The 14,115-nt window shown below is 70.1% G+C and overlaps 2 protein-coding genes across 11 annotated transcripts in view; one reads left to right on the top strand and one right to left on the bottom strand.

Moving 5' to 3' along the window:
• The window catches only part of KCNAB2 (potassium voltage-gated channel subfamily A regulatory beta subunit 2), a 35,256-nt gene extending 32,566 nt beyond the window's left edge, over positions 1-2,690 (bottom strand). For 2 of the 4 annotated variants that reach the window (XM_055140200.1, XM_055140201.1), the window contains exon 1: positions 2,546-2,690. The gene's annotated coding sequence lies outside the window, so the exon portion shown is untranslated. The remainder of the gene's footprint in view (positions 1-2,545) is intronic. The other 2 variants (XM_055140199.1, XM_055140198.1) reach the window with 2 other exon arrangements.
• Positions 1,601-14,115, top strand: part of NPHP4 (nephrocystin 4) — a 28,350-nt gene continuing 15,835 nt past the window's right edge. For 2 of the 7 annotated variants that reach the window (XR_008630293.1, XM_055140191.1), the window contains exons 1-8: positions 2,842-3,015; positions 5,459-5,520; positions 5,623-5,758; positions 7,105-7,257; positions 10,956-11,128; positions 11,803-11,867; positions 12,024-12,179; positions 13,938-14,074. Coding sequence is in view for 6 of the 7 variants with exons in the window: in XM_055140191.1 (XP_054996166.1) it covers positions 5,624-5,758; positions 7,105-7,257; positions 10,956-11,128; positions 11,803-11,867; positions 12,024-12,179; positions 13,938-14,074 (819 nt within the window). In the remaining variant the exon portion in view is untranslated. The other 5 variants (XM_055140193.1, XM_055140194.1, XM_055140196.1 and 2 more) reach the window with 5 other exon arrangements.

The raw sequence follows: 14,115 nt of genomic DNA, 5'->3' as shown, positions 1-14,115 counted from the left end.
GCACCACGGGCCGCCCCTCCCCCCGTCCCCTGCCATGCGCCCTGGGCTCCTGCTTCTTGCTCCGCACACGGGGACCTGGTGCCCCAAAGAGACCCGGCCAGCCTGTCCATGCCGGAGCTGGACCGCACACCTGGACCGCGTGTCCAGCGCCGCCGGCGGGGGTGCTGGCCCTAGGTGCCCGCCCTGTCTCCACGACCCTCCCTGACCGAGCACACACAGGAGAGGGACAGTGGTCAGGGTCCCTGTGCCCCGCACGGGTCAGGCCCCGAGTTCGACCCAGCCGGCATGAACTCCAGGGAGGCGGCATTCTAGGTCCTTCTGTGCTGGACTGCACGGGCGGTGCATGGACACTGGACAGCTCCTCCTAAGCAGACCCCGCCGGCCTGTGAGCTCTGCCCCCCCTGCCCCGTCTGGGGTGACACCTGGCCGCCCGAGGGCACCCGTGTACAGGAGCAGACGTGGCCGGTGGGGGGACAGCTCGCAGGGTGCCATCCAGAGGGCACTGCCCGCCAGGGGCGTGAGAGGGTCTTAGCTGCCGCAGGAAGGGGGGTCTCAAGGCCGAGATCCAGGCCCAGTTGGGGCGAGGCCCCGGGCTGGGCTGCAGTGCGGGGACAGGGGGGCAGGGAGGCGGCCTGAGTGGGGGCTGGGCAGGGCCGGGGCATGAGCTGAGATGGGCACAGAGCTGGGCATCGGGGTGAGCCGGGGCCCTCGGGGGACTGGACACTGCCCTGCAGGGCTGGGAGAGCCGCCGAGCTCGGCGTGCGCCTAGGGGATGGGAGGACACTGTCCACTGAGGCCGGGCAGACAGAGCCGGCACCTGGGTGGGACGGGCGGGGGTGCAGGGCAGGACGGGGCGGGGGTGGGGGGAAGGACGGGGAGGTGAGCAGGACGGGGGGGGGGGGGGTGGGGGCAGGACATCTCCCCGGGCTTCTCCTGTTCCCGTTATCTCCTCCCCAGTGTCTGCGCAGGGAAGGGCTCTGTCCCTGTCCTCCCGGTCACCCCACGAAAGGACCCCCTGGGCCTCCCCCCAGTGACGAAGTGGGGGACCCCATGTCCTCAGAGCCGGCATATTCCAGCCAGCACCTGTGGGGGACGGGGCTGTCTCCCGGGGGCCCATCTCCCCCTCCAGCTTCCCTGGGCCTCCAGGTGGCCCCTCTGCCGGCTGTGTCCTTACGGGGCGGGGGGGGGGGAGGGCGCCAAGAGGGCAGCACCCAGAATGTTCTGTGGGGGGCATCTTCCCCCCAAGGCGGAACCCCCCACTTCTGGGCCCCCCTCACGCCTCCACGGCGGGGCTGTGGGCACTGCGGGACAGTCCCCACGGCTGCTCCCTGACCTCCGGCACGGGGCCCCCGAGACCCGCTCCCCAGACTCTGCCGTTACCAGGGCCCGCGCCCACAAACAGGAAACTCTCAGGGGCCTCCTCCCGCCCGCCCCAAAGTGCCAAATCACAGTGCAGAGCCGCTGCCTCCACCCGCCCGCAGCCGGCCACGACCGACCCTCGCTCGCTGGTGCTGCAGAGCCCCCAGACCGAAAAGGGATCTGAGCACCCGAGACCTGGTCTCCTGCTCGGGACCCCCGTCCTGCGGCCCGGCAGGAAGAAGCCCCCCACCGCAGGCTGGGGGTGCAGGCTGGGGGTGCGCGCTGCCCTGCGCAGCCCCCTCCCCGCCCAGCCGCCCGCGCAGGGGGCTGCCCGCGAGCAGGGAGGGGCTGGCTGGCGTTTCCCCGGGGAGAGAAGTTGCAGGGAGAGGTGAGGCCGGCCAGGCAGGGGCCCGCGGTGACCTGGACGCGTCCCCGGTGATGCATTAATTTCCATACCCGCGAGGCCGCTTCCCCCGCTCTGCTCGCGGCCCGGGGATGTGGCTGGCGGCAGAGGCGCAGGGGCATCCCCCCGCCCGAGCCCACCCGCGACCACCGCCCAGACCCGCGGCCCGGCCGTGCGGGGAGCAAAGAAAGTTACCAACCCCCAAAATGCTGAATCACCAAGTGAGGCTGACAGGGGAAGTGGGGGCGGGGTGGGAGGGCGCCGTGGCCAGGCGCGAGGCGGCAGGGGTGCCGCGGGGTCCCCTGGGGGTCCTGCCGGTCCCTCCCGGCCGCCTCCGGGCCGGGGCTGCAGGGCGGGCGGGCTGGAGGCCGGGGCGCGGGGATGCGGCGCGCGCGGCGGGGGTCAAGGTCCCTAGGGGCACGCCAGGGTGGGGGGCCGCGGGGCAGCGGGCCGGGCGGGCTGCGGAGGGCGGGCGGCCGGGCCGGGCGGAACCGGGCGGAGGGCGACGGGGCAGCGGGCCGGCGGAACCGGGTGGGCTGCGGGGGGCGGGCCGGGCGGAACCGGGTGGGCTGCGGGGGGCGGGCGGCCGGGCGGGGGGCGACGGGGTAGAGGGCCGGGCGGAACCGGGCGGGCTGCTGCGGGCGGACGGGCGGGCGGAACCGGGTGGGCTGCGGTGGGTGGGCGCGCGGGCGCGCGGGGGCGCGGGGGCGCGGGGGCGGCGCGCGCGGGGGCCGGGCCCGGCGCGGCCGGGGGGCGCGGGGCGGCGGGCCGCGGGCCACTCACCTGGGGGCGCGGGCTCCGGATCCCCTGCCCGCTCCGGATCTTCCTTCCCGCCCCGCTCCCGCCGCCCGGGCGCCCCCGAATCGCGCCGCCAGGTTCCGCCCGCAGCAGCCTCACCTCGTGGGACGCCCGCGGCCACGCCCCCGGCCGCCTCCCATTGGCCGGCTCGTCCGCCGGCCGCGCTCCCGTTGGCTGTCGGGGTCGCCGCTCACGCGAATCGGCCCGGGCCCGCCGCTCCGCCGATTGGCCGGCGCAGGCCGAGCCGAGCCGCCGACTCGGGCTCTGATTGGCCCCCGCGTGACGTCGGGGCGCGGGGCGGGGCGCGGCGGGCCGGGCCGCCGAGGGGCTTCTCGGGGCGGCGGGACCCCGCGGCCCGCGCTGCGCCCCTCCCGTGCGGCCCTGCGGCGTCGCGGGCGCTCCCGGGGACGTCGGTCCTCGCCGGGCCGCACGCGGCCGGACCCGCCGTCTCCTAGGTAACGCGGCCCGCGGGGCGGGGCGGGGCCGGGGCTCCGGGGCGGCGCGGCCGGCCCGACCCCCGCCCGCGTGGCTGCCCCCCGCCCGGAGCAGTCCCGGCCCCTTGCGCGGCCTTTCCCGGGGGTCCCCGCGGGGATGGCGCCTGGGCCGGCCCTTCAGCTCTGCCCCCCGCCGGCGCCTGTCCCCCCGCGTGTCCCCTCCCGCCGCCGGCCCCTCCCGGGGTGCCTGTCCCCACCTGCCCTCGCTGGCCCGCTCACAGCCTCGCTGCCCACCCCAGCGCCCACCCCCTACCCCCGCGCGCACGGTCCTGGCTTGCTTGAGACCCACGGGGGCGGGTCAGGGCCAGCAAGTGCCGCAGACTGTGGTCCGGCCCGGGCCCGTCCGCAGGCTCCCAGGCGGTGCCCACCGGCCACTCTGGGCGGCCGGAGCCCGGTCCAGCGCTTGCCTCCCACCCGCTCCCCGGAAGGCTCCCCCGGGCTTTGCCCGACAGTCCAGGTCCTGTGCAGTGCTGGCAAGGGGACTCCCCTGCGCGGGGCAGCTCCTGGCCAGGCCGCCCCTTTGCCTGGCCAGCGGCTGCCCCCGGACCTCAGCCTCCCTAGCTGCGGAGTGTCCGCTCGCCGCGCCCCCTACCGGCCGCCGCTGGACTTCCTGGGAGGCTGGACCGCAGCGCTGGTCCCGGGCGGACCTGGTTCTGGGTGCCCGTTTGCGGGTGGAGCTGCAGCAGCAGCACCCCGCGCGGGCACCGGCGCCCTTCGCATCTGAGGGCACTTGGTGAGGAGCTTAGAGGGGCTCTGGGTTCCTGCTCCAGCCCTCCTTGGCCGCTGGGCTCCGTCCCTGCCACACCTGGCCTGGGCATCTAGCTTCAGGGGCCTCCTGCCGGCCCCCTCATGTCACGGGACAGCAGGACTTGCTCCGACGAGCACTGCAGGGGCACCTGGTGTTGCGAGGACCCGGAACAGAGTCCCTTGTGCCTCCCCCGCAGCCCAGTGCATTCCCTGCCTGTCACTCCTGCAGGCCCTGAGCCCCTGAGCCCGCCCCTGACCCCTGCAGCTGGGGAGGGGGCCGGATCCCTGGTCCCGCTGCCGTCGCTGGGGGCTGTCTCCCCGGGGTCCCTCCCCAGCCCCCATAGGACAGCTGTCCCGGGCGTCTCGGCCGCAGACCGCTTTACCGGGGGGCCTTGGGGAACTTTGTGGTCTAACCCCAGGAGAAATGAAAACAGAAGGCCCACAGTCGTAGTCACTGAAAAAGCACAGCAGAGGGGCCAGAGAGAAGGTGCAGCACTCGGCTGGCCCGTGCTCGGTCCCTGGCATTCCCGAGCACCGCCAGGAGTGAGCCCTGCGCGTCGCCGGGTGGACCCCGGACAGTAAAAGGAGTGACTGGTGAACCTGTTATATGTTCTTTGCGTGGGGGATTCGGGCCACGCCTGCTCAGGAGTTGCCCAGGACAGCTTGGCGGCGGGGGGGGGTGGGGGCGTAGGTGGTGCTGGGACCAAGCCAGGGTCCGCTGCTGCGTGGACCTGACACTGGACCGTCTCTCCTGCCCCCCTGCCCCAGGACGTTTTCTTTAAATGAAAACCAGCTTTGGTCTGTGGAACAAGGGTGTATGTGTGCGTGTATGCGTGTGCGCATGCATGTGTGTGCGGGTGTATGTGCATGGGTGTTGCATGTGTGTACGTGTGCGTGTGTGCATGCATGTACTCAGCTCATGCTGGTGTGTTTGGGCCTGAGTTCCCTCGGGGGTCCTCTCTGAGTGGGCCGGGAGGGCAGCCTTTTGGTGGAGCCCCCGCCCTGCTCCCTTGGGAAGCTCCCGGTGCCGCGTCTCACCGCCCAGGTGCCGGGAGGGGCGCGCTCCTGGTTCTGGGCTTCACACCGGGCATAGGTCTCGGTCTCAGGTTTTCGAGGCCGCGGCGCTGTGGGCTACCGGGTGTCTGTCTGTGACCCAGCGTGTCTGGAGCGCGGGGCTGGGCTCTAAGCCGGGTCCGAGCTCTGCTGGGCGGCACCCTTGATGCGACCTTGGGGACCCTCAGGGGTCTGCGCCCCCCCCATACCTGCCACCCTCGAGGGCCTGTGTTTGCTGGGGCCCAGGGTCCAGCCTTATTGGGGCCCGGGCTCACGCTTGGGGGTGCCGGGAAGGGGCCGCTGGCTGGAGGTTCGTGTCCTGTGGAGCCTGGTCGCCGGGAAGCCGCCCCAGCAGTGGGGGCCGGCAGTGACCACAGGACACTGTGGGGACTCAGTTGCCCTGGGCAACTGGCCGTTGTGTCGCCGTGAGCTGGTGCCCTGGGCGTGTCCTTGCTTTCTCCCACCCGTGTGCCCGTCTGTCTCGGGTCTGCGCAGGGCTGGGGCAGAGCTGGCAGGAGGCCCGTGTGTCCCTCCCGGCAGACCAGTGGGGGTCGGGGCTCAGGGTCACGGCTCTGAGCTGCCCCCGCTGTCCCCTCCCCGACAGCCGCAGCGCCCAGGCTGCTGCCCCCAGACCTGAGCTGAAGGAGGCTGAGGCCCTGGAGTCAGGTGGGCACGTGTGCCGGGGGAGGGCTGGGGGTCCCGGGCTGGGCGGGGGGTGGTGACCGCCTCGGAGCCGTGTCCGGCTGATGCCCCCGCCCACCGCTGCAGGATGGGCGAGTGGCAGCGGGCGTTGGAGCAGCACGCGCTGGTGCCCCCCCACCCCCAGAGGCTGCGCCAGCCGCCCAAGGCGTCCCGGGGCTTCCTCTGCCTCCTCAAGTTGCTCGAGGCCCCGCCCGCCACTCAGGTGAGCCCCCCCCGGCCCCCCCCCCCCCCCCCCCGCCACCGCGGCGCCATCGATTTGCGCTTGTTTATCCGCGGGTCCCCCGAGCCTGGGCCGGCCGGGCAGAGTGTCCCGTCAGCACGGGGACCTGCCAGCTCAGCAGGCGGCCGGGCCCAGCGCAGGGTCAGAGGCCGAGCTGGGGTGCAGGGGGGCCGCGCCCGGCCCCGCGCCCTGCTCCCAGCCTGCAGCCAGCCCCGCGGACCGCGTCTGGGTGCCCGGCCCCTCATGCACCCGGCCGGCGGTCTCTGACTCGGGGCCCCCTGCACGGGGCAGAGCCGGGGACCCAGGACAGCTCTGGGTGGGAAGACGTGTTCACGCCTGGGGAGGGGGGAAACGTGCGTGAGGCAGTCTGAAAATATGCATGGGGGGCCTGAGGACATGCGTGAGAGGGGTCCCAGAACATGTGTGAGGGGCTCTGAGAACATATGTGCGGGCCCGAGAACATGCGTGAGGAAATCTGAGAGCAGATGTGAGGAGTCCAAGAATATAGGTGAGGGTCTGAGAATATATGTGAGGGGGTCTGGAACATGCGTGAGGGGGTCTGGAACATGCATGAGGGGATCTGGAACATGTGAGGGGGTCTGGAACATGCATGAGGGGGTCTGGAACATGTGTGAAGGTCTGGAACATGCATGAGGGGGTCTGGAACATGTGTGAGGGGGTCTGGAACATGCGTGGGGGTCTGGAACATGTGTGGGGGTCTGGAACATGTGTGAGAGTCTGGAACATGCATGAGAGGGTCTGGAACATGCATAAGAGGGTCTTGGAACATGTGTGAGGGGTCTGGAACATGCATGAGAGGGTCTGGAACATGCATGAGGGGGTCTGGAACATGCATGAGAGGGTCTGGAACATGCATGAGGGGGTCTGGAACATGGATAAGAGGGTCTGGAACATGCGTGAGGGGTCTGGAACATGTGTGAGGGGGAGAGGGCTGTGAGGGCCCCGCTGTGGAGCAGTGTGGGGTGTGGGGAGGAGCCTGGAGAGATTTGGGGGTGCGCAGGTCCGGGTGGGCCGTGTCTGCCTGGGCCTTGGGGGTCCCGGGCGGGGGGCCGGGACGAGCTGCGGGTTCTGGTCTGTGGTGCTTTCCGGCAGCTTGTAACCCCCGAGATGTTTCTCTGCGGCCCAGGCCTGTGGGCTCTGAGCCGGGACGAGTCGGGGGGTGTCTGAGGGTGACCCCGGCCCCTCGCGGACCAGGTGCTCTGATGGTCAGAAGGGGCCGCTGCCCTGGGGCTCAGGCCCCACCCTCCGTCTGTCCGCCCGTCTGTCTGTCCGGGCTCAAGGGCGGCGGCTGTGACCTGTGTCCCCAGGGCGTGCTGGAGGCGCTGTCCGATGTGCGCTGTCACCTGCGCGTGTCACTGTTTGATGTCGCCTACCGGCACTTCTTCGGGAGGACATGGAGGACAGCAGAGAGGCCGGTCCAGCCGCTGCCGGGGTCACCGCCCAGGATCGTCTTCAACGAGGTGGGTGCCGGCGGGGGTGCCAGCCGGGGCGTGTCCTCTCGAGCCTCGTGTCCCCTGCTCCCCCTCCCCTGCCCCGGGACCCCTGCCCTTTCGCCTACAGGCGGAGAAAGGCTCAAGTGGCCTCAGGCCCCCCGCCCGCCGCTGACCCGGGCCTGAGCCCTGAGCACTGCTCGGTGAGGCCTCGGCCGGGCACAGACCGAAGCAATCCCTTTGGAGAGTGCGTGACCCCGGGCACCCTCTGTGCTTCCGGCACCCCAGGGGGGTGACCCCCGAGTGCAGGCCAGGTGTGGCCCCGAGCCTCGTCTCTGCTCCCCCCAACCCGAAAACCAGCCCCTCCGCCCTGTGCCCCGACCAGCCCCCGCGGTGGCGTTTCTGTTTTTCGGGGCGCCGCAGGCTGCCCTGTGCCCGGCTGGACGGGGGCGAGGGGCGGCGGCAGGGGTGGTCTGGGGCTCCCCACGCTCCGCCCCTCCTGAAGGCGGGAGCCCGGCTGTGGGGCGAGAGGCGGGTGGGGCACGGCCCGGAGTCGCCCGCGAGGGGACACTGCTGGGGGCTGCGGGGGGACTCGCACAGCTCAGTGCGGACGCCCCAGCTCTGGCCTTCCCTGTGCCTGGAGCCCGGGTTCGAGGACGGCATTGTGGAGCCCTGCGGAGAGCCGAGTATGGGGGTACAGCCGAGCCCCCGGCCCCTGGGGCAGACGCTTCCCGGCCCTGGGCCTGTGGCCTGTGGGGGCGCAGCCTTGGTCCCCTGGGTGGGCCCACCCCGCCCTCTGGGGCCTCTCGGCCTTCCTCTGCTCGGTCTCCGAGGGGCCGCGTCGCCCTGGGGGTGCCCGAGAGCACGGAGGGGGCTCTGACTCAGGCCTCAGGCCCCGAGTGGCCCCAGCCCCCCGGCTCCACCCAGCAGGGCGGGGCTGGGGTCTGGGGGGGGGGCTGCCCCTGCTGGTCCTGCTCGCTCCTCCGCCCACCCCACCTGGGTGGGCCTTGCACTGGGACCTTCGCCCCGGGAGCCGGAACTGGGTGAGCTCCCGGTTCAGGCCCACTTTAGGGAAACTGAGGCGATTAGGGGGGCCTGTCAGAGCCCACCCCTGCTGGGTCTGGGCTGCTGGCCCGTTTGCCCTGCTGGCAGGGCCCGCGGCCCCCCGTTTCCAGAGAGGCTGACGCCCTGGGGCAGGACACCGGGCCTGGCGCTGTGCCCGCCAAGGCCAGGGGCACTGCCCAGGGACAGGCTGTTGGCCAGACGCCTCTCTCAGCGGCCGGGCCGGACCCCCTGTTGGGGGCACTGGCTGGCACCTGCAGTGGGGTGGGGTGTCCCGATACCCGGCTGGCCCGGCTCAGCGGGGACCCGTGCCCATGGGGCCAGCGTGCCCAGCTCGGGCGGCCTGAGCCCTCTGCCTGTGCTTGTCCGGCTCGTTGGCCCAGGGGCTTCCGGGGACCCCCACTGTGGAGGGCCAGCGGCACTGACTGGGCCGGGCCCTGCCCGCGGCTCCCTGCGCGGGCGCCTGAGGCATTCACCTCCCGGGCAGGCGGGAGGCGGGGCCCAGCCAGACTCGCTGCTCCGGCAGGTGCTCCGCCCTTCTCCGGGGTGCGTGTGTGTGTGTGAGAATACGAGTATATGTGAGTGTGTGTGGGGGGTGCACAAGTGTATTTGTGAGTGTGGGTGAGTGTATGTGTGAGTGTGAGTATGAGTATGTCTGAATGTGAGTGTATGTGTGTGAATGTGCGTGAATGTGTGTCAGTGCGTGAGTGTGTGTAAATGTGTGAATGTGTGAATGTGAGTGGTGTGTATGAGTGCATGTGTGTGGGTGTATGTTATGAATGAGTGTGGGAGTACATATAGGAGTGTGAGTGTATATGTGTGAGTCTGAGTGTATGAAAGTCCACAGCGGGGAGGGCGTTTGCCTTGCATGCGGCCGACCCAAGTTCGATTCCCAGCATCCCACATGGTCCCCTGAGCACTGCCAGGAGTGATTCCTAAGTGCAGAGCCAGGAGTCAGCCCTGTGCATCGCCAGATGTGACCCAAAAAGCAAAAAAAAAAAAAAAAGCCTGTGTGAGAGTGTGTGTGTGTGAGTATATGTGAGTGTGTGCATGTGTGAGTACGTGTATAAGTATATGAGTGTGTGAGTACATGTGAGAGCATGTGTGAGTGTGCATGTGACTGAGTGGATATGTATGTTAGTACATGGGAGCATGTGTGTGTTGTAAGTGGATGTGTGTGTGAGTGTGTGAGTGGGTGTGTGTGTGAGTGGATGTGTGTGTGAGTGGATGTGTGTGTGAGTGTGAGTGGATGTGTGTGTGAGTGTGAGTGGATGTGTATGTGAATGTGTGAGTGGATGTGTGTGTGAGTAGATGTGTGTGTTTGTGAGTGTGTGAGTGGATGTGTGTGTGAGTGGATGTGTGTGTTTGTGAGTGTCTGAGTGGATGTGTGTGTGTGAGTGTGTGTGTGAGTGTGTGTGTGTGTGTGTGTGTGAGTGTGCGTGTGTAGTCAGGCTCATCTCTGCTGCTGAGACTCAGGCCCGGGCGCGGTCACAGACGGGCACTGTCCTCCACGGGACAAGGTGACTGTCCTGCCCCTTCCCCCCCAGCCCTAGAGACCCGCCCCTCAGTGCCCATTTGCAGGGGACGTGGGTGCCGAGGGACTTGAGTGCTCTCCATAGACACTTCTGGAAGCTCCCCCAGGGGGTGGCCGGTGTCCTGAGCAGGGCACTGGCGAGCGGAGCCCCCGGGGACCCGGGATGGGGACCCTGACCCAGGGTCAGGATCTGGGACCAGGAGCAGACCCGGGGGCGGCTGGCCTGGCGCTGTGCCCGGCCCTGGGTGCAGTGAGGCCAGCCCTGGGGACTCGGGCCGACGTGCTGGGCGAGGACGGACCCACGGTCGTGTCCCTGGTGGTTCTGGGCCGGGGTGTCGCTGGACGGAGGTTGCTTTGGGGTGGTCCACACCCGCGGTGCTGGGCTTCCCCGGCTCTGCGATGAGGAGCCCCCGGGAGGGCTGGGGGGCGAGTCTGGGCTGGCCGTGTGCAAGGCCAGTGCCCTCCCTGCTGTGCCCTCTCCCCCGCCTCACCCCTGCTGGTGGAGGGTCAGGCTGGGGCTGACCCCCCCCCCCCCCGCACAGACCCTGGGGGCGTGACTGCCCGAGCCCCGGCCCCGGCACAGGCCGGAGTGGGCATGGTGTCTGGGGTGACAGTCTTGCAGGATGGAGCCTCGGGACCAGTCTGGTCAGGTCCTGCTCGCGGCCCCCAGCTGGCCGTCCTGTCTCCTGGGCCCTGCTGTGGACCGCAGGGCGGGGCCTTCAGCCCCCGACTCTGCTCTCTCTCGACTCCCAGACGCGCCAGACCTTTGTCCCGGCCTCTCCTGCCGTGTGCGTTTTCAGTGAAGCCTCCGTGGGCTTCCCGGGGGCCAGCCGGGTGGGCGCCGCGCTGGGCTTTGTCCTGTTGCTCTCAGGGAGGACAGTGGCGAGACCGCGGTGTGAGCTGCTCCCACCTTCTCTGGGAGTCTGGGGTCCGCTGCAGCTTGTTTGGGGCCACCCCAGGTGGTGCTCAAGGCTGCTCCTGGCTCTGTGCTCAGGGACCGTCTGCGGGGCCGGAGGTGGGCCTGGGGCTGGCTGCGTGCAGGGAGCTGCACACGGCGGGGGGGCTCGTCTCTCTGGGGGGCCCGTAGCGCCCCCCAGCTTCTGTCCAACCGGGCTCGCTCTCCGCCCCGCAGCCCCTGTATTTCCACACGTCCCTGGACCACCCCCACATCGTGGCCGTGGTGGAGGCCGTCATGGAGGGCCGGAGGCGGGACGGCGCCGCCCAGGCCCTGGCGAGCGGCTTCGGGATCCTTCGGCTCTTCAGCAGCAAACCGGAGTCGCCCACCCCCGCCTCTCAGGACAAATGGTACCAGGCTGCCCGCGGGACGGGCACACGGCAGCCCACGGGGAGTGCCGGGCACGGTGGGGGGCATCACTGCTCTGACCTGACCCCCGCCCCCCGCTCTGACCCGCCCCCCGCCCCCCCGCTCTGACCCGCCCCCCCACTCTGACCCGGCCCCCCGCTCTGACCCGCCCCCCGCCCCCCGCTCTGACCCGACCCCCTGCTCTGACCCGACCCCTGCTCTGACCTGAACCCCCACTCTGACCCGACCCCCGCTCTGACCCGCCCCCCCCACTCTGACCCGCCCCCCGCTCTGACCCGCCCCCTGCTCTGACCCGACCCCCCCCCAGCTCTGACCCGACCCCTCTGTTGTGCATAGGTTTCCTCTGCAGACTTGGTCCTTCTGACTGGGTCCCTTCCCCTCTGACTCGACCCCCTCCAGCCTGGCCCCTCCCCTGCAGGCACCAGTGCGAGGGTGGGACAGGGGTGTGGCTCTGCTGCTGGACGCTGTCGGTCTGTGGGGTGGGGCTCCACCCCTGGCCAGGCCCGGGCTGGCAGTGTGGGAGCCTGGGGACGCCCCCAGGGACACCAGTGTCCTGCAGCCCCCGGTGGTCTCCTTGGCGTGTGCTGGCAGCAGTGTCCCGTGTCCCGGGTGCCCGAGCTGGGGGGCGCCCTGGCTAAGCGCCTCCTCCCTGCAGGCTGAGGCTGTACCACGGCACCCCCAGAGCCCTGCTGCACCCCCTGCTGCTGGACCCCATCGAGCGTGAGCCCCCCACCTGCACCAGCCCTGCCCGCGGGGCCCCGGGCGGGAGGCGGGGGGTCCCACAGGGTGCTGTCCCGGCAGTTCCAGAACATTCCCTGCCGGGCGAGGTGGTGAGGGTGGGAGCCGGGAGAAGCCCCCAGCCCGTCTCCTCCGCAGAGAGCCGGCACCTGAGCCCCGTGAACGGCCGCGGGCTGCGCTACAGCCTGCAGGCGCACCCCCCGCTGGAGCCCGCCTTCCCGCTGCTCCCGGAGAACCTGCTGGTGTCGGGGCTGCGGCCCGTCCCCGGCCTGCTCCCGGCCCCCGCCGGCCCCGGTGAGGCAGCGCGTCCCACGGTGTCCCGTCCCACGCGCGCGCTGTTGGGTCTGGCCCTCTTTCTGCCGCCCCGTGTGTGTGTGTGTGTGTGTGTGTGTACACACGCATGTGCCTATGTGTGTATGCACGTGCATGTGTGTGTGTGTGTGTTCGTGCATGAGTGTGCTGGCATTTCCTGGGCGTGCTCTGGGCCCTACACATGGTCCCGCAGCGGGGACACCACCCCCCTGGCCCCACAGGACTGTTCTCGGGCAAAGCCCACCTGGCCCCACCCAGAGCCCCCAGCCCCACCCCGTCCCTGTCCATCTCAGAATCAGAAGCACTCAGCGCCCCCCCTCCCCGGCCTCATTGGGGTCTGTTCTTCTGGTGACGCCCACCACCCAGCACCCCCACCTCCCCTGTATGGTCAGGGCAGACCCAGCCTCCCCCGCCCCCTGGCCCCTGGGGGAGGACCTGGCGTTTCTCGCTCACCTTTGGGGAAGAGAAACGCCTCATGCCGCCACCTTCTGGCCGCTGGGGGTACTGCTGCGCTCACCGCGCCTGGGTCCCGGCTGGGACTTCGGAGCTGGCGACTGACCAGGGGCACAGGCGCTTCTTCGGAAGCTCACAACCGTGCACCTGTGCCTGGGGAAGGGGGAGAGCCCTGCGGGGGTTGCTCACACGCACACAGGTGCACACACACATGGACACCTGTACACATGGCACATAACGCACATGCACACACATGCACACATGTCTGCTCAGTGCTCGGGTATTGGTTCCGGCCCCTCCCCCCTGGCTGGACAGCGGTTCAGGTCTCCCGGGCTCTGGGGTTTCCTCTAGGCGGCCTCGGCCCCGTTCTGCAGACTGGGCTGACGTAGCGGAGGGGCCAGATACTGGGTTCACGGCCTCCCGGGCGGCAGGCAGGGGCAGCTACCCCCACTCCGGTCTCGCGGCCGTCCCTGTCACTGTCCTTGCAAGGACGCTTGGCGGCGGAGGCCTCGTCCCTGCAGCGCCAGCTAGCCTGGAGCTCTGGAGCAGAGGTGACAGCTCAGGGACGTCCTCGGGGGCTCCTTCCGTGGGCCCTTCTCCGGAGCCTGGAGGCCGTGTCCCTCGTGGGCATGGCCTGATGCGGGAGCCCCACCGGGGAGACGCTTTTTTTTAAATTTTTTTTTTTTTTGGTGAATCACCGTGGGGTACAGTTACAGACTTACAGAGTTTCATGCTTACGTTTCAGTCAGTGAGTGATTGAGTGCCCAGCCCTTCATCAGTGCCCGTTCTCCACCACCAGTGACCCGGTAGCCCTCCCCCACCCCCTCTGTGGCAGGGCATCCCCTTTCTGCTGAGAAGACGCCTTTTTGTTTTGGCTTTGGGCCACACCGAGCCCAGACCCACCAGCTCTGCACTCAGGAATCACTCCTGGTAGCTCGGGGACATCCAGGGTGCCGGGGATCGAACCCGGGCCGCCCGCCTGCAGAGCCCTCCCTGCTGTGCTACTGCTCCAGCCCCCGGCGCCCGTCTGGGGCTGTCTCCGTCAGGACCCGCTTTTCTTGGGTGCACGCGTGTTGCTGGCTGACCGTGGTCCAGGACGGCCAAACCGGCCGAGCTGCTGGGAGCAGGTGCTGCCCTGCCCTGGGGCCCCGCTGGCCACTGGCCTTCGTCTCCCCGGCAGCTTCCAAGCCTTGCACAGCTGCGGCGGGTGGAGCACACACAGAACCTCAGCACTTCCTTTGTGCTGCAGCCCACCCCCCAGGTGACCCTGGGGCCTTTGTCCTCCAGGGGATGCCTTCCGGAAGCCTCGCCTGCAGAAGCCAGTCACGTGGCTCCTGGACGCCGTGTCCTTCACCCTCTACCCCTCCCTGGAGAAGTTTGAGGAGGAGCTGCTGGAGCTGCTGGCCAGTGACCACCTTTGGGAGGTACCGGCCACCCGGGAGGGACCCTCCAGCCTCCCGCGCTG

The sequence above is a fragment of the Sorex araneus genome, chromosome 5 (assembly GCF_027595985.1).
Source record: "Sorex araneus isolate mSorAra2 chromosome 5, mSorAra2.pri, whole genome shotgun sequence".
Taxonomy (NCBI): domain Eukaryota; kingdom Metazoa; phylum Chordata; class Mammalia; order Eulipotyphla; family Soricidae; genus Sorex; species Sorex araneus.
This window is presented reverse-complemented; position numbering and strand designations above follow the sequence as displayed.